The sequence below is a fragment of the Vipera berus genome, assembly GCF_964194415.1.
Source record: "Vipera berus genome assembly, chromosome: 14".
Classification (NCBI taxonomy): domain Eukaryota; kingdom Metazoa; phylum Chordata; class Lepidosauria; order Squamata; family Viperidae; genus Vipera; species Vipera berus.
In genome coordinates, this window is record NC_138217.1 from 13,472,342 (window position 1) to 13,496,183 (window position 23,842).

Below are 23,842 nucleotides of genomic sequence, written 5' to 3' on the forward strand. Positions count from 1 at the left end.
AACCATGGGAAAAACCACCTAGCTTCCCTTGGTGGCCACCCAGCCCAAGTCTTGAACTGGCTGGCTGGTGCCTGGAGTGGAAGGGTTACCTTAACGACCTCCTTCGCGAGCTTCACCGAGGAGGCGCTGAGTTGGATAACCAGACCAATCATTCCCAGCCAGCATGGGAGTTGCCGTCCAAGGCACCTGGAAGGCAAAGGTGAGGAACTGCTTAGTTAAGACGGCCGCTTTGCAGGGGGAAGTCAGAAGGGCAGCGACTAAGGCAGCTTGCGCCCTGGACTGAGCGCCCCATCGCCGTCCGTGTTGGTGCCTGGGGAGCCAACGGTGGTTAACCACCGAAAGGAGTGGAGGCTTCCCTTGAGAGAAAACCAAGCCCGTTGGGGGAAATCCGGCCGTTTGGGCGGCTTTGGGGCCCAGGGAAGAATTTAGGCTGTCAGTCAAGGAGGGGGGCTGCTCTGAAGTGCGCCTTTGGCTGCCACTTGACTGCTTTGAAGTGGAAAGAGGGGGATGCACAGGAAAAAAAGGGCCTTTGTCCCATTCCAGAAAAACCAAGGGTGCAATTATCCGAGATCTGTGACAGTTGCGCCTTCTTAACTGTGGTGTTCTATTTCACTACCGCATTTATTTGAAAACTCCCCATGAAGGCTGCTATAGACCAGCTTTCCCTAACCCAACCAGCTCCAAACGCTAAAGGGAAGAGCAGGAAGTTTTTAAAATTAGTTTTAATTAAAAATGGTCCAAAATTGCTTGATGGGCAAAGTTTCTGACATTATTGAGCAATAAATTTAAACACCTGCCCTGCCCTATTTTTTTTTAATAAACGTTGTAAGAGGGTTAATACAAAGCCAACGTTCATCTAACCATTGTACAAGCAGGTTCCTCTAATATCCCAGACTGACGCTGGAAAATCACTTACTTTTTGGAATATATTGGGCTATTTGAACCTGAGGGAGGAATGGTGCTGCCTAGATCAGGCACTGCCTTATTTAATGAAGCAGAGGTAGAAGAAAAATAAAATGGTAGTGCTTAAAACATTTCCCTGCTCCCAATTCCGACTGGTATTGACACTTCTTTCCTTCCAGCTTCAAGACCCCAAGAAGCTGAGTTGCAGATGGAAACGTTCTGGAAGACTTCAGGTTATTAGAGGTAGCAAAGAATGGAACTGGGCACAGAAATTGGGTTTTTAAGCATCTGAGCTGTGATATAAGTTCCTAAATTTTGTGACGAAGGAAGGATTGCAAATGTTTTAGCAAAACTTGGTAGAACTACGTTTTCCTTTGAAGAATGAAGTCTGAGAGTTTGAAGTGCTTAGATTCGGCTTAGCATGTTGTGTGAGTTCAAACTATTGCAAAGTATCCAATAAACCAAGGTTAGTTATATTATGACTTGTCCCAACAGCTTGTCTCGGCTGTCAGAAGGGAGGCAAGCTGGACATTTACATTTTCCTGATCAAAAAAACCTTGCGATTTTTCTCATACAGTTGTGTGTTTGTGGGCTTGTGTGTGATTCAAGACAGAGTTGCTAAATAAAGGGTCGAAAGATATAAATCCCCATATTGGCAACCTCAAATGCAACTTTAAATGTCAGACACAATTTCATTTCTTAGAAGCTCAACCAGGAGGGTTCTGTTGATTAAGAAAGTTGTGATAAAAGAGAAAAATGCCTTTACGCGTTTGCTTCCCCAGTAACTTTTATTATCAAATGAAGGACCTTTTCCATAAAACTGATTTCGGTGAATACTGGTCAGTAAGAGGCAGGTGTAGTGTTGACTTCACTTTCTCTAACACATTTTCCTTGGACCAAATGGTGCTCCACACACACACACAAACCACCCAGAGTGCTAACCCCATTTCTCGCATGCTCAAATCCCCCCAAAAGGAATTGGGGGGGAAGGGGATCCAACCCAGCCAAACGAGCTCACTAAGGCTCCACGTCAGGTCAAGCTCTAAATGTTGCCATCCTGAAAACCGCCTTGTTATTAAACTTCATGGTTGTCTCTGAAATTTCCCTCTGCTGAAGTTGGGTGTGTTGTCCCCGGTAACGGGGTGGCTAGGGGCCTTTTAAAAGGGCTTTGCAACCTCTTTGAAACAGCAAGGGGAAGTTTTTGCCTGCTTAAAGGAACACCAGTTGGGACCTCAGCCCACGCTATGTACCATCTTCACCTGCCCTGTTAAAGTTCTTCTTTCTCATTGTTCGGCTTCTTTTGGAAGGAAGACAGGATGTTTAAACGCTTCGAGAGTTCCTCTTTCTTCCCGTCGCTCATCTTGTTCTCATCGATCAGCTTGGTGATCCGGGAGATCTCGTTGGGGATGAACTGGTCCCCCTGGGCAAGGATTTTGCCCATGATTTTGATGTACTGCTCGGCGGATTTGCGTTCGCTCTCTTTGGCCTTGGCCAAATGCTCTTGGCCCTCTTCCAGGAGAGCCCGGCGATGCTCAGGGTCTTGGGCGGCACTTACAAATTTGCCGGCCAAGGCATCGAATATTTTCAAGCAACCTGGCATTCCCATGTAGATCCCTCGGAGTTTCAGCCAACGCTGGAGAGCACTGGCCTTAACCTGCCCATCGTAAGGCAAGGGCTTCTCCAGGTCACCATCTTGGAACAGGTAGAAAACTGGATAAGAGTCTTTATCCAGTTTGTATTTTTCCCCCAACTCCATGTTCTGCTTGTCACCATAATCTGTAAAGAAAAGCAATATAAACTCAGGTAGGAGACTTGGATTGGGAGAATAACTAGTTGGTGGGTTTGCTGGTCATTGTTCACCTAAGATGTGATTAACCGGGAGTCACTTTATGGGAGGAATGGGTAGCATATACATTTAATAAGTCAAAAAATAAACAAGAGACTTTCAGAAACTGAAGAAATTTCTAAACGGAAATTTTAAGTTAGGCTTGAGTGGATTGATTAAACTATTACTGTAACTTTCTTAATATAAAGGAACATTCAATCATTTGAAGGATGAAAATATGCAGCCGGTAGAACCCCAAAATTTTAAAGCCTTGAAGTCTAGCAGCTTGTTCCTTGCAAAGCACAAGAGAATGGAAACTCTCTATTCCCCCTGCAAGAGAATGCAAACTATTTCGTTCACCCTCTTTGTGCTATTATTTTGATCGTCCTGGGGTGGAAAGAAACAGCAGGTGTCATTTTAAAAGAGGAACAGGAGGGGAACTTCCATTTCTAAAATGGTTGCAGAGAGAGGCCTGTTTTAGAAATGAAAATCGAAAGCTGAACTTTTGGAAAATCTTGTGTTTCCACCGAGATAACCCAGGTCACATTATGGGCCAGGAGCGAAAACGGCGTTAGATCAGCCAGGGTATTTGCAAACCTGTACCCAAAACCTTGTAATGGCTGAAGGCTCAGTGGTTAGAGCCGATACAGAGGCTACATCTGGAAAGTACCAGACTGAGCACATGACAATTAAGTAAATCCAGACAGTTTTGTTTATATGAGAGGCAGTATGGCCTAGTGGTTACGGCACCAGGCTAAAAAGCAGGAGACTGTGAGTTCCAGTGCTGCCTTAGCCATGAAAGGCAGCTGGGTGACCTTAAGCCAGTTCCCCCTCTTTCAGCCCAGCCCACCTCACAGGGTTGTTGTGCGGAATACGAGGAGGAGGAAAGCATGTTGGACATGTTTGCCGCCTTGACTTATTTCTCAAAATAATAGAGGCGAGATGCAAATATATTAAAAAATCCCGCCTTTATTATTTTGATAAATAACTCACGACGTCATCATCATCCCAAAGCCAACCTCTGGGCCTCAGGTAGGGTCCACCTAGACAGAGCCCCATCTCACCTGAGATTCCCACCTCAGCCACCAGCAAGTCACTGCTGGACTCCGAACTCTCGGCCACTTTTTTGAACTCGTCCTGCTTCTCCCCGTAAGGGTACTGGGTGTCAAATTTCACCAGGACGTACTTGTGCTTTGGGATCACCTGTGGAAAGAGCGACACAAGCCAGGCTGTGAGGAAACGGTCCCATACAGTGTTTTCTCCGTCACTTTTTCTAGCAACGAGTTGAAAGCCTGTTATGTTCCCTGGTATTTCAAGCCATTTTTCTCGGGTCCTCCTAGGCCCACCCCTTGCAGCAAATTATGTTTTTCCCCCCAAGCAGTTTCTTGAATAAGCCACAGTTGGGAGGGAAACACACCACACGATCACCCTGCAGACTCTGCCAGTGCGGATCCCTTCCAAAAACGGAGAACAGGTTATTCTGGAGCGTCTCCAGGAAGGAGTTGCTTTGACGCTTCGCTGCCTCGCTCCAGGCTTGGGGAAACTGAGGCAGCACCCAGGTGGGGCTGCCTGGGGCCTTCGGGCCGCGGTTCCCACGCCTCCCCAGATCCAGAGCACCAAGAGCCGAGATGGGCAGCACGCAACTCGGATAACGAAAAAGGCAAAGCCTTCGCAGCCCTTCGGTCGTCTGAACACGGTGGTTCCCGAGTAAGAGGGGCAGGGTGGAGAGAGCCCGGGATTCCCGCTGGGCTCCCCCTTTGCGCCCCTGCCCAGAAGGGAAAAGCGCCCTTTGCGCCTGGTCAGAGGCACGGCCGTTCCCGGGGAGGGGGAGGTCCGCGTCGCCCTCGCCGTCCACTCGGACTCCCCGGATTGGCGAGTCGTGGGAATCGGCCCGCGCGGGCTTCCCGGGGGGGGGAGCGCTGGGGAAGGGCAGCCGAAAGGGTCGGGCTTTCGGCGCCGGAGGACCCTCCCCGCTCAGCGCCGGGCCGCCTCCTTCAGCGGAGGGTCCCCGCCGCGCCCGCCAAGGCCCCGGAAGAAGGCGCCGGGCCCGCTCGGCTCTGCGGCCCGGCCAGCCCCGCTGGGAGCCCGGGGCTACCTTGTAGAAGGTGACGGCGTCCAGCGGGAGCGCGCCCTTGGTGTGCAGCGCGCCGCTCCTCTCGGGGGCCGCGCAGAGCAGCAGCAGCAGCAGCGCCGGGGGCAGCAGGAGGCGGCGGAGGCGGCAGGCGCGGCGCCCGGGACCCGCCATGGCGACCGAGGCTGCTGGGCGAGCGGGCGGCGAACTTCCCGGCGGGGGAGGGGCTCGCGGAGGCGGTTCCGCTGCGCTCGCCGGCGCCCCCCGCAGGCCGAGCCCGGGAGAGCCCGCCTCCCCCCCCCCCCGCTTTGGAGCGGACACCCCGCAGAAAACCCTCCGGCCGGGCTATAAAGGCTGCGCGTCCGGAAAGGCCGCCGGGCTGCCTCTATTCTCCTCTTCTGGCCTTTGAGAGTTCACTGGGCAACTGTGAAAAAAGCCCAGCTGTGCAAATGCCCGTTGAAAGGGCGCAAGCGTTGCACCCCACAGCCCTTCTAACGCTGCAGAAAATGGGACTTAAAATGCACCGAGGCAGCCTTGGCTTCTGCCAGCCTGACTGACGCCCGCAGACCCCTCTAGCATCTGCCTGTCCCCGCCACGCTTAAAAGACCCCTCAAACGGTGCGCTTGGGGTCCCCGCTCACTTCAGAGAGGGGTGAACGTTTCCCAGCTTGAAAGAAGAAAAAAAGGCACAGAGAAAGTTGGTTATAAAGAAACTTGAGGTTTTTTTTTTATAAATTATAAACCCATTCAGTTTACAGCAGATTGTTAGTTTTATCCTTTTCAATTTCTGTTGGTGGTTGAGGTGTTTAACATAGTCACAAATTAAAAACAACAAAGCAAAGCAAAGAAGCTCCACGTTGTTAGAACAGAACGGGTAGCCAAATCCACTCTCGTAGCTCAAAGAAGAGGCAAAACAAAGCCCGTGATTCAATTATCAGAATTTCAAATACAATTTCTAAATATAAGAAAATGACCTTAAAAACGATAAGCCCTAAACTTCCAACACTGGAGAGGAAACACGTTGCGCAGACGCTCTTCTTCCTCGAAAGGGCAGTTGAGTTTACAGCCTGCCAGAAGACATAACCCGAAGGCTTTCATTCCTGGAAGAACCCTGAATCAAAGCGTTACTTAAGCTCTTGGCTCTTTTTAAATATCCCCAAGGACACTTCCACAAGACTTGCCACAAAATAATTGCATCGCAAATTCAGAATTGGTGCAAAAGGGAAAAGAACAGCTCTTCCCTGTACCTGTTTTTGGGAGGAGGAGACGCATCTTCTCTGTAACAGAAGGAAATCCTAAGAAAGCCAAACTCTTGAAAAGATTTAATAACTGCGACAAACACAAGTAATTTATGTAACGGGTGGCTTATGATCGTGAGATTACGGCCTCCTCTACTTGATCAAATGAGGAAAACTTTGGAAAGGTGGTTTTAAAAAAGCAGTCTCAAAAGTGAAGGGTACTAATGGTCAATATTCTTAAGAATACTTTTTGGATGGGAAAAAATGAGTTTGAGGAAGGAGCTGATCATGCTGAAAGCGCCTTAAAAATCCAAGCGCCGTGAAGTGCTCTGACAACAGGGGTTTCAAAAGGCCGTAACCCCCATTCTATTTCCAAAACAGGCGTTTGGAATCAAGCTGTCTACCAGAAAAACAATATATTCAGAACCGACGGTGGAGATTTCACCCTTGCTCAAACTATTCTTTAAAGAGCTTTTAAGTTGCTTCTCAATAGAAGCTCCAAAACATTTTTTCTAGAAATTATTTTATTGGAAAATTACATATTCATTCGGCTCCTTTTCTCAGACTAAGCAACCTACCCTGCAGGAGTCATGTTTTTGTACAAAAACCACCTCCAGATCACCACTGTGATATCTCTTGGTAGGATAAGTCTACAGCAGCTCCAGGCAAAGCTCTTTGTTCCTCACCGGGCAGGCAGGGCTGCCTGTAAAACAGGTGAGAAGCTCTCCTGAGGCAGGTGAGGGGGGCATTGAGAAGACAAGCTGTGGAGAGCCCATCAACATGCCGGATAGGCTGGCAGACAGCAATAAATCGGGCCGAACCAAAGCCACCGCTTCAAAGTCTGGATCCTGGTTAACGAGAAAGTAACCCATATAGTTGGGGTTACCTTAGCTTACCTGACTCTGATGCTGCCTGGTCATAAACTCTACGTTCATGAGGCTTCCTTTCAATCTGGCAATTGCTTAGGAAAAAACAGGACCACATCCTGTGGTTTTTAGTACCCACTGATTAAAAAAAAATACAATGGTAACCAATCAATCCTCTCAAGGAAACTCAGAAAACACCAGCTTAACGATATCACAGAAAAGTGAAGCCTGCTATGAATGTGCACAACGAGGGGCCAACTAGCTGTCAGTAACCGCAACTGGCTACGCAGGAGCCCTTTTTTCATCCGACAGCTCTGAATGTCGAAACGCACTTGAAACACTCCGTGACTCAACAGGTATTTGGGGAGTTCTGAATGGGAAAAGGATTTGAAAGCGGTTGGAGTTTTATTCTCCATTCCTGGGTCCCACCCAAAATCCACCTTGTATATACATATTCCAGAAGGTATTTGGGAGCGCTTTGAAATTAGAAATAGGAAAAAACTGTGGTTCGGCTCAACTCAGCCAGCCTGTCTCAACATGCCAACTCTGAAAGTGGAAGAAACATCAAGGCACCACCGCACAGCTTTAGACGGAAGGCTACTTTCTTTAAAATAACAACAGCCCTGGTTTTTTTTTTGCTACTGCTTACACTGATAACCTTTTACCTGATTCCTATGGAATTCTAGGTCCAGTCGCATTTCTAAACCAGGTTTTTCCATTTTCCTGGAAACCACTGGAGTGGCTTTAACTGACTGCACTGTTCTGCGACACGTACAGGGTATGGGAAAGGAGACTTGACGCGGTCCTTTCAGACTAATTCGAAGGGCTGTAAGGGAAGCTGCATACATAGAGGAGAATAAAAGACCCTGTTGGGAGACCAGATGGCTCAACGGTCAGATTGACTTGGCTGTGGCAGAAGCAGGAGAGCCCAAGAGAGGCTTAGGGTGTCCACAGATGACCTCCGGCCTGGTCATTTGCTTCTGTACGGCAAAAACGTGCCCGTAAAATAAATGCTGTCTTGCCTATGGGAGAGGGGAAAGTACAAATTCCTCTCAAATGTGTTTTACACTGGATTCCTATTGCTGCTTCTAAAGAGGTGGAGACCCCCAACAGTCTCTGAAGAACCACCCCTCCCCCCAGAGCCCTGGGAGATGCAATGGGTTTTGCCCGGGATCTAGAATCTGTTGTTATCTGCTTATGAACATGTATAAAAAGTGGTCTAACCCTGTCCGTGGAGGGTCCCTGTATCCATTCTTTTAATGTACAATAATTTAATTAGCTTGAATATATCTTTTAATACATAAAAAAAGTTTGTGATCAAAGTCCTTCATGCATTTATGAGGAAGTTCCAGATTTTAACACAGAAGGGATGGTAGATGTTGCTTATCTGATGCCAATGCTTCAGTCTGGCTTTCTCCACAAGGAGGCATTTCATCAAACCTTTAGGTTTTTTATTGTATCAAGTCTCTTTTTCAGCAGCTCTCCAATTTCTTGAACTGCGTGCTGGTAACTACTCTGGACTTTCCCTAGCGCAGTCTTTGTAAACTTCTTTTCTTCCTGGATAAAAGAAAAGGGCATGCACACAAGATAATCAAAACCAACTGACCGACTCTTGAAATATTCCCATTAAAAAAATCTCCAAATAATGATAAATTTATGTCACATCGTCTTTGAGTTTCTAAGAAGAGATACTGGCAAGTTACAATTTTTAAAGGAAGAAAACAGCTTAAGGATGCACGGCGTTGGACCAGCCAAAGTATTTGAGCTAGCATCTGCCAGGAATTTCAGACTGGCAAACCAGCTGTGAGTTTCTCCACGCGCAAGAAACACTTTGAGCAAAAAGGCAGGGTTGAAAAATGAACAGAAAGAGTAAGACAAATTCTGACCACAGGAGATTGGAGAGCATTCCTTTAAAAGCTACTATGTCTTACCTGCAAAAGTGAATTATTTTCTATGTACAGCTCTTCAAGTTTAAGTGCAGTTAAATTAATTTCAAGCCCTCTGAGGTGATCTACCACGTTGGAAATGAGCGTCTGGAGTCCAGAAACATAATCTTGGAAGCTGGTGAACACAGGAGGCTACAAAGACGTGTGAGAGGGGAAGCTTTAAAAGGCCTTCCGCGATCTGTCCTCAATTGTTTAATTCGTTACATGAATCGAATGAAGAATTTGCTCTCAACTATCAGGAACTAGAAGTCAAGCTGCGGCTTGGGGTGGGGGAAAGGAAGAGGAAGAGGGCAACCTGGCCTAGCCTACCATGGCTCCACTGCTGTCTTTCTTCTTCTTCTTCTTCTTCTGCAGGGTTGACTTCCAGGGCCGAAGGACGGCGTCCGAGTAACTGCAGACCCACGAGACGATGGAGGTGGTCTGCGAGGATGAGAAGTGTGTGGGGGGGAGGCGCTTTAGGGGCGCTGCTGCCTTTTGCAGCAAGGCAGGCTGGGTGGCTCAGATTGCCCAGACTCACCTCCGCAAAGAAGACCAGGTTTTCTAAAATATTTGGATGCGTTTTGAAGCTACCCTCCCTGACTTCCAACAAATCGCCTTTGCATTTATTGACCTGATCTTAAGAAAAGAAGGAGAGAGAGAAAGAGGGGAGAAAAAAGGCTTGTGAATATTTTAAGTCTTTTGCAAAGCCACACAGACACCCATCTCCCCTCTTTGCATCCATACAGACTCTTTGGCTGAATTATGGAAGATATAATGGATATTACCCCCGGAAATATACAAAGCTGTAACGGTCCATTCTGATGCTCCGAAGTAGAGCGCTTCCTTCCTGTCTGTAAAATGGCCACATTTCTGTAACCCATAAAGGGTCAAGCTCTTTCTGACCTCTCCTTTTTCTCACTCAGCATCTTTGTAACTTTCCTCTCCAACTCTTGCTGGAGGCAGAACCAAGATGCCAGAAGTGCAAACTACTTGCTTAAAGAAAATAGGCTAAGAAGGCTGGGGCAAATAAAAGGTAACTGAAAGAAAAACATCTAAATAATGAACTCGTATGGCCTTTCAAGGTTCCCCCCCCAATCTATGCAGTGCTGGTCACTGAAGGTGTCTTTCCTATTAATGCTGCATATTTTCATACATTGACCTAAGTGAATAATCAGGGCCTGCCTTGTATTTACACACCGTGGGTAAAAATAATCTTTAGCAGTTCTGCAGAGCTGGCCCGTGAAAGCTAGCTCTTTTAGGAAAGGGAACCCCCAAGAACGTGTCCACAAGTTAAGGAAGCAGGTCAGAATTCTTGGGGACTTATTTGCAAACCTGGCATACCTGTTAGTTGCTCCAGTAATGATTTCAAACAATTTCCTATTCGCTCTTGAATGGCCATCGAATCTTCTGCAAATAAATAAGGGAGCCCCTTGTTTAGCCAATTAGAAGTGGCCTGCCTTAAATACACAAATGGGGGGTGGGTGGGGAGGAGAAGCAGCAAAAGGAAAAAGCAACAATGGCACAACTCACATATGAAAGTTGTGGACTGCCATGGTCAGAATTCCCCAGCCAGCAAGGTTAAAGTTGCCAAGGTTGGACACTCCTGGACTAATCCGTTTCCCACTCTCTCCCTTCAGCCCCAAATTGAAGGAAGTTGGAGGGCTTACCTAAGCCATTGGTATCTAATTCATAAATTTCACTAACTAGATAAAACAAGTTGGTTTGGGACTGGCAGCTCCCACTGTCAAAGAAGCTGGCCATCCGTGAAGAAGGGGGCCCGAGGACCGGATACTGTGGAAGGAGGAAAAACACAACCTATCACATAATTTCCAAGGAAAAAAGACAACGTTATCTGAGATCTAACCCAATTTCTTTTCCAAGAGTCCCGTTTACTATTGTAACCGGTCTATTAAAAAAAACAAAACAGCATTTTCCCCCTGACCTGTACCTGAACGTTTTTCTGTAGGAACCACTTCCCCGATCTCACTGCATCGTCCAGCTGCCGCAGGAGAGTCCGGACGGTGTCTATCTTGGAGGAGACTCCATTCTCGGTGCTTTTTTCTGAGTTCTTCGGCTGGCTGCCGTGGCTAAGAGCTGGCAGCCCGCTTATTAACCGTAATGTCAGGGACCGAATCCGCAGCCAGGTGGTCTCTTCCTCCAAGGAGTATTTTCTGTGCTCTTCAGAAATACTCCTGAGAGAGAAACGGAAAGAGGGAGAATTCAGATCCAGAAACCTATACGCAAAGCCACCTATTCTGTTATCCCTATGTTCCTGAAACTTGGAAGTCTAGGTCAACATTCCCTTTCACCCACAAACTACAGTAAAACCTTACTCTAACACGCCTTTCGCAAGTCTGGGGGAGGGTTGATTAAATAAATCCAAGTGGATGTAATGTATACCATCCGCGTACTTGTGTTTTGTGTTATTATGCAAACGATACAGACCCCGGGGTCTATCTGGAAACACCCAAATAGGTTCCTAGTTTGGGGTGAAAACTGAAGTAAAGAATTCCTTCTAAATATACGTAACTGTATCTATTATAATTTGGGATGATCTATTTCAGATGGCTGTATAAATGCCCTACACTCTCCCTGGATATATTCCCGTTTCCCTTCAGATCATATAAAACTTCTACTGTGCATCGTAACCTCTTGGGCTTACTTGTCTTTCGGGTCCCAATTAAATAAGACGGTGAGGTCTCTATTGTCCCGCAGGTCCCTCCAGGGAATGTCGTCCTCTTCCGGACTTAGGCCCATGGATTTAATACTGTCTTCCAAACTTGTTGATCTGGTTCATGAGGAACCAAACAGAAATGCTGGGTTAGGCACTGGAAGGTCTTTGCTGAGATTTGCTTAGGTTTTTTTTTCCCCCAACGGGGCCATCAAATGCCTCCCGACTGCATTTCTCTAGACTCACATATTGGCCTCCAGGAGAAGATCCAGCAACATTCGTTCTGTGCGGACTTGTGCAAAATGAAGTGAGGCGTTCAGCCTGTTCCTGAAAGCAATGAATTCTGGGATCTTCTCAAACGCCCCGTATTTATAGGCCTGAATGATGTATTCTGAGGTCTGCAAAGAAAACACAGGAGGTTCTCAAGGCTTGAGGCAGACAAGAGAGACGGACTTCTCTGTAAGGCCTGCCTGGCGGGAATCCCAAAAGATGCTCCAGGGGCACGTTCCAATCCTGAGGGGCCCCAGCCCTTGTGCAGCCGTCGCTCTTGAGCCTTGCACAAGCTTTCACGGGCTTGGTGTTAGGGAGGAGGAAGCAGGAAGCGCGACTGTCGCTGAACTTAATCAACCTCACGGGGCTGCTGCAAAAACAGTGAGGAAGTGCTTGAAGGTTCGGAAATTATTTGTTTACTCCAGCTGATTACCGACCCAAGCACAAGTCCATTCCTCCTTGTCTCCCTTCTGCTTCTCCCACCAGACTCTGGGTATCGAGGTGAGGCCAGGCAAAGGGAGAGGAACGGCGGGGAGGTCTGGCTCTGCTTCAAAGGACTTTGCACATGCTCTCTGAAGAGGAGAAACGGAGTCTTCCTCCTGTTCCCACACTTACATCTTTCTGGTTGGAGTGGAAAAACCTGAGTGCAAAGTTGCAAGATTGGGACGCAGCAGCATAATGGCCAAAAGCTGTGGCATAGCGGGTCAGCAGGTATCTGCAATGCAGAAAGCACAAACCAAGAAATAAACTAACGATACTCACAAACCGTGAAAGCTGGCTGAGGTTTCCCAGCTGAGTGAGTATAGCTGCCATTTCTTCCCATTATTCCCCCAAGTAAGGAAAACTACCAAAGCCAGGCCACTATTTTGGGGGGGGGGACATAAACCCCTGCAGTCAGCATAGCAAGAATTAGTACATTCCAACAACTCTCTGATTCTATGGCTAACCAAAAATTCCATTTTGACTGAAGAAGTTACTCGAATATGTAACGAATCGTCTCAGTTTAATAAACTTTGGTCCAGTTGCCAAGATTTATCTTTTGAAGACACTTTTGCCTGGACGACTGAGCCTTTATTTACCTAGACCTCTGTTAAGGAACACTCCAGCAAGGAGATAAATTGGACATTGCTCCAGAAAGTTTAAAGTCCTTCCCGCAAAGGGCCACAGTGGCACCTCTCCTCGCCCGAAGACCCCCACAGGACCCTCTCCCAACCTCTGGCGAATGGAGGAGACACCAGGCAGAGGACCCCCTCCCCTGCCCAAGACAGCAGCTCCAGGAAGCCCCTGACCCAGGAGAGAGGCGAGTTACCCACCCGATGGTGTCGTGTTGTATGTGCTTGGCATCGAGGCCGGAGTACAGCTCCACCACCGGCTCGAAGGCCCCCAGCATGCAGTAGATTCGGATGAGCAGCAACTTGAACTGGGCATTGGAAGGGCTGGAGGTCAACCCTTCCTCTAGCAGAGTCAAGCACTGCCAGACGGCCGATCCCTCACCTGGAGGGGGGGGGAGAGGGCAAAAACAGTTCTCAAACTGTGAGCGGGGTGAGAAGGCAAATAAGCAGCACAGAAAGTACCAGCTGGTCCGTGAGATTAATTTGTCTAGTTCTTCTTCAAAGCTGCGTTGCATTCACAACGAGGGAAGAAATTCCCAGGTTCAATGTGTAAAGAACACCTTTATTGTGTCCCCAAACTCCAATTCTTCAGCTGCTTTAGCAGATTTCAGGTTCAATCTAGTTGTCAACGCTGTGACAATGGATGTTCCTTCCCGCTCTGACAACCGAGGGAAACTGCAGCCATTTTTACTCTGCTTTTTCTGTTGTTTAGAAATCAGGTGTAGAAGGGAGGAATGGGGGGGGGATGCTCGAGAGCTTCTTGGGAACTCAAGGATGCAAACCGACAGAAGTTTTCTGCTAACATTTTGGCGGGCTGAGGAGCTGCAGAGGGAGCCCGGGGTTCAGGCTAATTGGAGCATGTGATTGATGACTGCTTCATGGGGGTGGGAATGGCAACTTGTTACTTTGTATCTGGGGGAAGGGAATTTAGTTTTGGGTTCACTTTGTTTCCTGAATAAAATGTTCTTTAAGGAAGAATTCTTGCCTTGAAGTTCTTTAAGGGGTTTCATCGGAACCATGACACTAGTCTTACCTGAAGAACAGAACGCTCTCTCTCCAATTTTTCCATGCCACACCTGACTGTATAAATCTCTGAGCTTCACCCACTAACTTTTATTGTCGTTAATAAACTAGGCAGGTTATAATCTTTCCTTCCAGGGGATTGTGTCAATCTCAAAGTCATTTCTGATCACAGACAGGTGTTATAAGAACGTACCTGCCTCCAGCCAGATGTCAAGGAGCAAATGAACAGCAAGCAGGCAGTAGTAATCTGAAAGCTGTAACTCTGTTTTCAAACAGGATTTTCCTGGGGAATAAAAACAAAATCACAAAATAGAACATTTTATGCTTTCAGACATGAGCTAGCTCAGTGGAAAAGCTATTTAACGCTTCTTACAGGTTTACTTAAAATGCTAAATTTCCAATTTTCCAAAATCAAAATGTAATAGTGACCAGATTTAAGCAGCTGGGCTAAACAACTTGCAGGTTGGTCAATGATGCTCTAGAGCAGGGTTCCTCAAACTTGGCCACTTTAAGACATGCTGGCTGGGGAATGCTGGGAGTTGACGTCCACAAGTCTTAAAGTGGCCAAGGACCCCTGCTCTAGAGCTCCTCAGACAAAGGCTTAAATCCAACCGCAAAGGCAGATGGCCAGGACAGAGTCCAAGAAGAGCCAAGAGGCACGACAGTCTCCTCACCAAACTCCAATCCATGCCGATAACGCAACATCAAGTCCTGGACTGCTGCCAGTTTTTGAGCTGTGTCCATGGTGTGGAAGAGTCCAAGCAACCGTGTCAACTGCATCACACATAGGTGCTGTTGTAAAGCTTTGATATTAGCTGGGAGCGCAAGCCTGCCTTCTGGTGGGGCGCAAAGGGGGATGACCCCCAATAACCGGTTGATGAACTGCAAACGAGAGGAATCTAGGTAAATAATAAGACCTTCGGAGTCCGGGAGGCAGGAGTTGCCAGTGAAGTTACCTTTGTGTATTGCGTTGATGGAAGAAGGTCGACAAACACCTTGAGATCCGTAAAGCAGCAAGGTTTGTCCCCAAACATCTTGAAATACTGGAACATCAGTTCTTCTGGATTGCCTAATAAATAAAGAATCAGCAGCTGAAAAGCGGCATAGTCAGTTTTTGGATTGTAAAACTGTCCTAATATTCATGAGGTCTCTTGATACAGCAAATAGCCAGGAAAGGCCCAGAAAACTGCTCAGGAGACTCTGCAGCAAAGCAGCTTCCCAGTTATCCACCAAACTGGCTGGAGAATTCTGGGACTTGAAGCCCACCCATCTTAACGTTGCCACGTTTGAAGAATGCTGATTTAGGATTTGCTTAATTAACAAACACTTCCCTTGCAAAACCAACCATCCATCTAAAAAAAACAAAGATGGGGGTGAAGAAGGACAAAGCAAGCATCTTCACAATGTGGCATTAAAAATACAGCCCAAGAACTCTCTCAGTCTGGGCCAATTATTCCCCTCCTTAAAAAAATCAAGCTACAAAAGAAAGTAACGACTCGTAAGGGTTTTCTTCTTGTTTTGAGCATTGAAAATCTGCAGAGACAGCTGGGCACACCTTGCACTACTGCAACTCAGGGGACTCTCAGCATTTACACATTTATCCACCTCCAGGAAAACTGCCAAGATTTATAATAGGAGACAAATTGTCTCCCTAGTGACCGGTGGATGTCTGCAATTCTTCTGCAGAGTTTACATCAGCCGCTGCAATCCCCCGAGACGGTCTCCCCTTGCACCCCCACCCCCGAGAGGTTCACCCCGCATCCCTGCAGCAGCCCTTACCCAACTTCTGCTCTTCAGGGTAGCCCCTGTGCCGCAAGCGGCTGATCAGCTCCAGCTGGGCCAGGTAGGGACCCCGAAGTGGACGGGCGCTGTTGGACTCGTGGCTTAGCCTCTGCTCTATGAAGGCGATGGCTTGCTCTGTGCTGTGATGCACGTCTCCTTCCAGAGAGCTGGGCACAAGAAAGGCAGTGAGAGCCAGTACCTCCATTCCATCTCTCTCTTTCTCTGCAGCCATTTGTTCAGTTCCAGGACTTGAATTTGCTTCCTCCTTTCTCTTTGTAAAGATCCCGAGCCTCTCCAATACTCACTGCTCTCCTTCAGCTGGAGGCGTCCAAGCCATGCCAATCAGTTGAAAGAGGGAATCAAAGTAGATCATGTAGAACTGCCAATCATCTGGGCTAAAACAGAAAAAGGAGGGAGAGAGAAAAGCTGAAGTGCGGTGGAGAAGGCCTTCTCTCTCTCTCTCTTTTTTGTGAGCATTCACAGGGTGGATCTACCGGGGAAGGAAGTCAAGACCGTTTCCTGAAAGGAAAAGTCTCTCTCCGCCTATGGCTCCTCTGAACACCACAAAAATAAACCATGTGGATTAATGAGGCCTGGAGATTAGGGAGCCTTTGAAACGGCAAAGGTGAGTTAGGGAAAGGGTTGCTGACCAGGCCCCGGATTGGGTGATGGGTTTTGGCTAAGCAGTTCTATTTAATATCAGGTGGGAGCCTCTAAATGTAATAATTGAGAAGAAAGAAAAGGTTCCAAGTGAAAAACAAAAAAGAAAAGATTCCTCTTGGGGGCTGTCTCATGTATTTACTGGATGCAAAAGGGCTGTGCAAGGTGTGGCCCTGTCTACATTTCCTTACTTTTTAAGCAGAAGTTTTCGAGAGAGAGCGTTGCATTCTGGCCATTTGCTCAGCTTCGTGTACATCTCCATGCATTTGTTTTCTCTGCTCTGGAGAGCGCTGGTTAACTTGTCTAATACACACACACACATAAAATGAAAATTCACATAACGAACACGTCAACTTCAGAAACAAAATTCCCTTTCATCCAGCAAAAATTAAACTGCAGGGAGCCAGGGAAGATTTTCTGGGATTTAATTTCAAAATCGCCTCATATAACCGCCAAGATGCAAACTATCTGGTACGGACACACGTTTGTAGATGAGGCTGTGATAAAAGCACACAGTTTTGCAAATTGATGCAACATTAAACTGCAGACAACCCTCCGTGTAACAGATTACATCTCTTTAACAAAGGCACTGGAAAATTTTACCTCCCAATTTTCCTCTCACAACATCCAGAGCTTCTTGGTATTTTTCCAAGCGTTCTAGAATCATGTAGTAAAGTTCCACCTGGTATAAGTGGATAGCAAGAGGAAGAGAGAAGTCAAGAGAAGAGAGACTTGCCACAATTAGCTCCACTAATTTATCTTCAGTGCTACCCTTTAAGAAGGGGAGATAGATTTCTTGGCCCAATAAATTGTATCATAAGCTGAAATGTTTTATTGGAACTGACGTTGAAATTAAAACAGAATTGGGGAAAAAAGTCTTACTTCTGCTTCAGCTTCAATTTTATCTTCTTTCACCATTTTTTCTACCATCCTTTCAGCTAGGGGTAAAAACATGGTTTTTGAGAGCTTTTCATCCTGCGCAGATATTGACTGCAAGAAAAAAACACATAGAACTGCCATATAGAGAACCAGCCCGCCGTCCGGCTAACACAGCACTGTCGGTTTCTAGTTTTTCCCTAGAGAAGCCAAAGCAAGCAAGGTTTAAGGTAGCCCACTCTCAACCTAATCCCGGGAACTATAACCCCAACCACAGGCTCTCTGTAGACCTGGAAGACACCAAGTTAAGAAAGGCTGTGCCACTGCATTACAACCCGTGCTTGAAACATACATAATCTATCTCTAACGTCTACTTAGCATTTTCACCTCTTTTAACTGGAAAGGAAACCAATTCCAAAGACACTCTGACTCTCCTCTGAAACGTTGGACCTACCTGCATTATTAAACTCATCACGGACCAAAAATAGTATGGGTTTTTAGGGACAATCTTGTAAAGTGCCATTCCAGCCTGGAAAAGAAGAAAGCATAAATCAAGATGATAGAGGACTTCACAGAAAACAACCCGTTAATCAAAAGCTATGATATTCTAGCCAACGGTGAACCTCAAAGGAGAATCTTTACAGTATTTCAAAGTTTTTGCCGAGAGGAAGGAAACAGAAGGATGGAGGCACTCCCAGAAGCTCACTTCTGTTACATTTTGGACAACCTGGATGGGCAGGAGCTGCCACCTCCCTCTTCTGTCTTCTCTGGCCTGACCCTAACTGCCACTTAAGTGTTTGCTTTAAGAGGAAACAGGGAAACAGCAATCAAAACTCCACTGTATCCTGAAACTTCCTGATGTCCTGTGAATTTCCTTCCGAAGAAGAAAGTCTGCTCAAGAGCCTCAGCCATTCCTCAGGCTAAAAGAAGCGAAATTCTGCATTTCATCCGTGATCGGTGAAGACGGCTCCCTCCTTGGAAGAGGGAAAACTGCTCCTTCCCCGAAAAAGAAAGATGTCTATGATGCTGGCAAGTACCTGCTGCATCTTCTTATATTCCCCGACTCTCGCATAAGCCATGAAGAGATGAGAGTGATATTCCTCACTGTTGGGAACTTTCTTCACGGCTGCCTCGTAGAGTTTTGTGACCAGCTCCGCTGAAAGCAGATATTCTAAGCATTAAAAGTATGCAGGTGAAGACTTAGAGCCCTTTCACTATCGACTGAACAATTTGGCACCATTTATTTTCTCAAAATACGCCTTCTCTTCTTTAGGATGGCACCAGCACTTGGCATCCACCCAACCACCCCCAGATGACTGCAGTATCTAGGCTCAGCTGGCAGTTCGAGGGATCGGGTTTAATCACACTTTCATTCCCCAGAATGTTTTGGAACCGTAAAATGGGAGGTGTATGAAAACGGTTACATGGCCTAGAAATTGGGCATTATATTAATATTAGGAAATCCTGCCATGATCGAGTAAAAAAAAACAAACCCCAAAAACCATTAATTCAGAAAGTGTTTCTGCTCCTCCTCTAAAATCCAGCAAGAAAAAAAAGAAATATTTCCTTAATCTTCATTAAAGTAGTTAAATATCATTCTTCTGCCCTTGAATTAAGAGTTATAACTAAAATATTGGCTAAACAGGTTCTGTGGTCATTTTTGAGACAATCCTTTCTTCAATGTATTGAAGAAGGGCTGATGAGATGCATATGGATTGGAAGGAGAGAGAAACTTCTTTAAAATGAGAATAAAAGCCATAAAGGGGTAAGGATAGCTGGGAAACATACGCCGATGCATTTCTCGGTAAAGGATAGTCAACGCCTGCAAGGAATTGTCATCTGTGGGTTCAAGGGCTGCTACTTCTTGGGCCAAAGTAAATGCTTCGTCTTGTCTCCCAGTTCTTTGCAGGCCAATTGCTTTCAAAACCTGCACACAGATCAAAGAATGTTTTAAGAGGTTTTGCAGTAGCTGTCAATAAGGACAGTCATGAAAATCTCATTCTGAGAATAATCAACAAAGAAATGGTTTAGTGGGTCAAACATTAAATCTCAGAAGACGAACACCTGCATGGTTGACAGGTTGAGTCACAGGACAGATATCCAGGACACGTTGGAGAAAGGATAGAGCTTAAACTGAATGGCTGCTAGGGGTGTGGGGAATTGTGGGAGTTGAAGTCCACATGTCTTCAAGTTGCCAAGCTTGAGAAACACTGCTCTAGTTCAGCATTGTATGTCCATCTATGAAGCAGCGGTCAGATCGCTGTCAGTTGCCCACCCTGCTCGGCCTGCCTCCAGAGAGACAGGCTCTTTGAGAAGAACAAAAATCAGCCTTCTTCAACCAGTGGCCCAATCCCCAGACTGCTGAATTACAGTTTCCATAATAGTTTGCTAATGCACCCAATTTGTTCCCTCATCTCAAAAGTTTGGATTGTGATTGCTGTTTTATAATTCTCTCAGCTACTATTGTTAACACATAGTATTACTTCAGCAAACCGGAGCTTGCTTATTTATTTATTTATTTATTTATTTAATTTGTATACCGCCCTTCTCCCGAAGGACTCAGGGCGGTGAACAGGGCAACATGGCATGATCAACATGGCAAAGGTGATCTTACCGAGCAGGGGAAAAACCAGGAGAAACAAAGGCAGCCTTGCAGAGGGAGGAAAAACTGCTACGCAAGGGATGTCTTCAAAGCTTAGCTTTAAAGCCGCAGCTCTGGTTGTCCAACCCAGCCCAAGCCTTTCTAGGGAGGCGGCAGACAAAGAGCAGACTCCGGCCCTTGCTTACTCAAGATTTAAGACAAAGACAATTTAACAAAATAAACTAACTGTGAGCTCACCTTAGCACAGTGAAGATCTTTGTGTTTTTTTAGCAGCTTGTCTGCTTGCTGAATTGCCATTTTATTATTGCCATTATCAAGATAATCTAAAGAAAAGGAGAGAGAGAGAGAGAGAGAGATTACTACAAAGCCGAGGATGGCGGGATTTGGGATTTTCAGGTGAGCTGGGCTACAATTCCCATCCCTGTCATCCTAGGTGGGGTAAGGGGAATGGGCTCCATCCAAGACATCTGGAGGGCATCCTTCTGAGATCAGCTTATTCCCCATGGAGACGTTTTCTCATTTGGATTAAAAGAGAGTGGCAGCTCTTGATTTCTGGATGGAAACAAGTGGGTCCTGCCCGCCCCGGGGCTTCTGGCATTTGGTAACTCTTTGGCAGCTTCTTAACATGAGCTTCAACATCCTTAAATCTAACTCACTCTTTAACAAGCCACAGTTGGAAGGTATTTGGTGTCCAGCTTCCAAGGCTGACTTGCTGGAAGAGAAACCAGACAGAACTCCTACTTATGAGGGAGGGAGGGGTCCTTGACGCTCTGCAGTATGGTTGTTTTCTCCTTTATTGGTAACTCCTACTTAATCCATCCTATTGAACAAACCATGGGAGAAACTCCTACAACCTAACCAATCTTGCTGGTAAGAGGAACCAAGCAAGCTTTTTTCATGACCTAGCATGAAGTAGAAGTATAAACAATATGAATTCCACCTATGATACACACAAAATAAAGAAACTCTGTGGCTATTTTGCCACTATAGGAAAGGAGCAGAAAATCAAAAGGATATAACAGTCAGCCAACAAATTGCTTCAAAACTATTAATTCAATTCCTTGAAAATTAAGCATCATTCCCAGGCTAGATCTGAGAAAGTTAACAAAATTTAATTAAACTCCTGTACAACACACCATAAAATAAAACAAAAAGCGAACGCCAAGGGAAAGACTCTTAGTTATTAAAAAGATGTTATTAAAATGAGTTAAAATCAGAACTTGCCAGAACTTTACATTATTTGAAAATGTAGTTATATCCAAAAAACAAAAACATTTTTTCATGACGCTCACCAATTCATACTAACAAACACATTATTTTGAACTATTATTCAGATAATAGTAAAATGTTTCCAATCTTTTCCAGCGTGGTCTTTCGATACAGAATTTGTTCAACAATGGACAGCTCATCTCTCCAACTTAGAAACATATCTGATGTGTACATATAATGTTACTTATTTTAAAAAATGGTTGAGAAACCTACTTTCCCATTAAAGAGACTGACTGCTCCAAGATTATTTTTAGGAGGCACAGGCAGTTTGTCAAATGCAACGTTAAGCAGTTTTGACCTAATTCTTGTGAAAAGAACCAAGTACAGACAAAACCCTGAAAATGCAGTTGCTGACTTTCGTAAGGAGTGCAGAAACAGCCAGGACAGTTGGGCCTGTAAAGATGTACCTTGAAAGTTTGCATTATCCAGATCTGCCCTAAAGCAATACTTCTTACCTCTCCGACTAGATTTTGTTCAACTGACAAGTCAGGAAATACTTTGATTTTAGGCTGGGCTTTCTCTTTTTTGAAGCTCTCCTATCAATACTGCCTTTTATCTCATTCATCGATGGATGCAAAATTGTAAATCACCTTGTCCATTTTTAGTCAATACAAAGATAGAAAAGTGGCACTATGCAATACTGTACAAAGCAATTTTCTTAAGCAGAAGCCAGGGGAGAAACAAATTAACCTGATTGCTCCCTCAGAATGAAGGAAACCATTCCTCCAGAGCTTTTCGGCTTACTGGGAGAAGCAGCGGAGGCTCACACAACAGAAGTGAAATATGAAGCAATCGAGTCAAACAGAGTGAGGGATATACATAACCTAAAGCAAAGAAATAATTAATACTTGGACTTGTTTGGAAGATCATGCTTGTAAGAAAGAGGCCTTCAGGAGACATGCTGACTGAACAGCTCAAGCATCTCACCAAACTATCCTGATCCAAGAGCTATATCAGGAATCTTACGTTTATAGGTCAATTTTTAAAAGTCTTTGGAAAAGCCACCGAGAACCAGGCAACAAACTGTTCTCTAGAGAACCTGAATTATTTTCACACTTGAGAAGCACTGTGAACGATACCCAAGCTACACAGTTTTCTGTTCCTTGTGGATCAAAATAAATACATTTTTAAAATACAATTTTCACCTTGTTTTTACTTCATCAAATGGAGCAAAAAGAACACAGGTGGGATCCTCAGAACTTCACCCCCTAAGTTTTAAAATTAAGTTTGAAAGCTATCTAACACCCTGGGCTCCAGTGCATGGTTCTCACAATCAGAAAGGAAGTCCTACAACAAGCTAAACTTCACACCATTCCTGTTTCTGCAGATTTAATCAGCTCAAGAGGTCCCTATTCCCGTTCCTGTATGAATCCTATATCAGCCCTTCAGATGATTTCTGGATGGTGCCTTTTCCCTCCCTACTACAACTCCAAACTCTGTACTTGGTCAGCAACCCCTGAAAAATGTGGGAAGGTTTTGTGTGTGTGTGTGTGTGTGTGTGTGTGTGTACACAAAGATGCTTGTAAGAAAGAGAAGCCAATCATTTTACAGTACCAGTAGGCTCATTCTTTCTAAATCATAGATGGCTGAAAGGGTACAATAAAAACCACACTCTTTAGAGACCCACACATAAGTATGGAAAAGCAAAAATACTTTAAGCATACTGCATATTGATAGCACTATAATCAGCACTTTGGAGAGCCCAGGTGAAGGAATCCTTTGCATCCCCCCCCAACTGTATTTTATGAAAATCTCTGTTTCATGAGGACATGGGGTCCATCACAAAAGGGGGGGTCTGCTCCCCAAGGGCTTTGATAGAGTACAATTATAGTTACGGAATAACATTGCTGGACCTTCAACCCCCTCCTTTTGGGGGGGCGTCTCCATGATTACACCCTGTAAAACTTTATAAGGTTCCCTCTTCCACCCAAAAGCTTTCCCACTAAAGACACTGGGGACCTGGGAAGGTGGGACCGACCTCCCTCACCCCAAATTAGGGGTCTGGCCAAGCCCCCAATTTAAGACCACTGAGGGGAAGATTACTCCCCGAAGCCCTTTTAAAAGCCCCCCCCCATCCCTCCTTGTCCAAAACAAAGCCCCAAAGGGGGTCCCGTCCTCCCAAGAGGGAGGAGGGGGCCCCTTTAGATAGCACCCCAACATCCCCTCACAGCGCCCCTCCCCACAACCAGGGCCCCCCTCTCCCTCAGGAGAAGCCCCCCGAAAGCGGCTTGCTAACCCCCCGTCCCCCACGAAGACGGGGGTCCCCCTTCCCGGGGCTTCAGGCGCGGAGAGCCCGAGGAGGCGGCCACGGGGCCCGGCCTTCCCCCCTCCCTCCGAGCAGGCCCGGCCAGGCGAGGCGCGCGAGGGCAAAAGGCGGGGAGCGCGCGCGGGGCCTACCGTAGATGGGCCGCAGGCGCCGGTCGTTCGGGTCCTGCACATGGCCCCGCGCACCCGCCGCCGCCATGATGAGAGCGCAGAACCGCAGCGCGCAGCCGCCGCCGCCGCCGCCGGGCCTGCCTGCCTCTGCTCGCGCTCTCTCTCCGTCTCCCTCTCCCCCCGGACGCCTGGCGGGGCGGGCCCGGGGCGGGCGGGAGGCGGCGCCAGGCCGGCCCGGCACGACGGCCCCGCGAGGTGGACCCCCGGCCCGGCGGCCTCGCCTAGTCGGCCCCTCAGGCTTCGTCCGGCCTGGTGGTGCGTGAGGGGCGCCGCGGCCTCAGTTGCGGTCTTTTTTGGTGCGGGAGGGGGAAATC

General features: G+C 46.6%; 2 protein-coding genes across 8 annotated transcripts; both read right to left on the minus strand.

The window, feature by feature from the left end:
• Positions 1-1,672: 1,672 nt before the first annotated feature.
• Positions 1,673-5,076, minus strand: ERP29 (endoplasmic reticulum protein 29). Its single transcript, XM_081339009.1, has 3 exons — positions 4,824-5,076; positions 3,793-3,931; positions 1,673-2,679 (listed from the first exon to the last, which is right to left on the minus strand). Exons 1-3 carry the CDS (start codon positions 4,971-4,973, stop codon positions 2,171-2,173), a joined length of 798 nt encoding a protein of 265 aa, XP_081195135.1. The 5' UTR covers positions 4,974-5,076; the 3' UTR covers positions 1,673-2,170.
• A 3,060-nt stretch (positions 5,077-8,136) lies between these two features.
• NAA25 (N-alpha-acetyltransferase 25, NatB auxiliary subunit) lies at positions 8,137-23,842 on the minus strand. Of its 7 annotated transcripts, none has more exons than XM_081339001.1 (24): positions 23,490-23,762; positions 20,061-20,146; positions 19,010-19,148; positions 18,259-18,377; positions 17,676-17,750; positions 17,228-17,335; positions 16,949-17,027; positions 16,537-16,648; positions 15,991-16,080; positions 15,683-15,852; positions 14,860-14,972; positions 14,578-14,785; positions 14,097-14,186; positions 13,082-13,262; positions 12,384-12,483; positions 11,745-11,896; positions 11,490-11,615; positions 10,776-11,019; positions 10,495-10,618; positions 10,169-10,234; positions 9,366-9,463; positions 9,158-9,268; positions 8,834-8,980; positions 8,137-8,459 (listed from the first exon to the last, which is right to left on the minus strand). In XM_081339001.1, exons 1-24 carry the CDS (start codon positions 23,554-23,556, stop codon positions 8,337-8,339), a joined length of 2,928 nt encoding a protein of 975 aa, XP_081195127.1. In that variant the 5' UTR covers positions 23,557-23,762; the 3' UTR covers positions 8,137-8,336. The 7 variants fall into 7 exon arrangements, 4 of the variants coding, with proteins under 4 accessions (XP_081195127.1, XP_081195128.1, XP_081195129.1 ...); XM_081339002.1 differs by lacking the exon at positions 23,490-23,762 and adding an exon at positions 20,480-20,769; XR_014027891.1 differs by lacking the exons at positions 8,137-8,459; positions 8,834-8,980 and having other exon boundaries at positions 10,532-10,618; positions 23,490-23,842.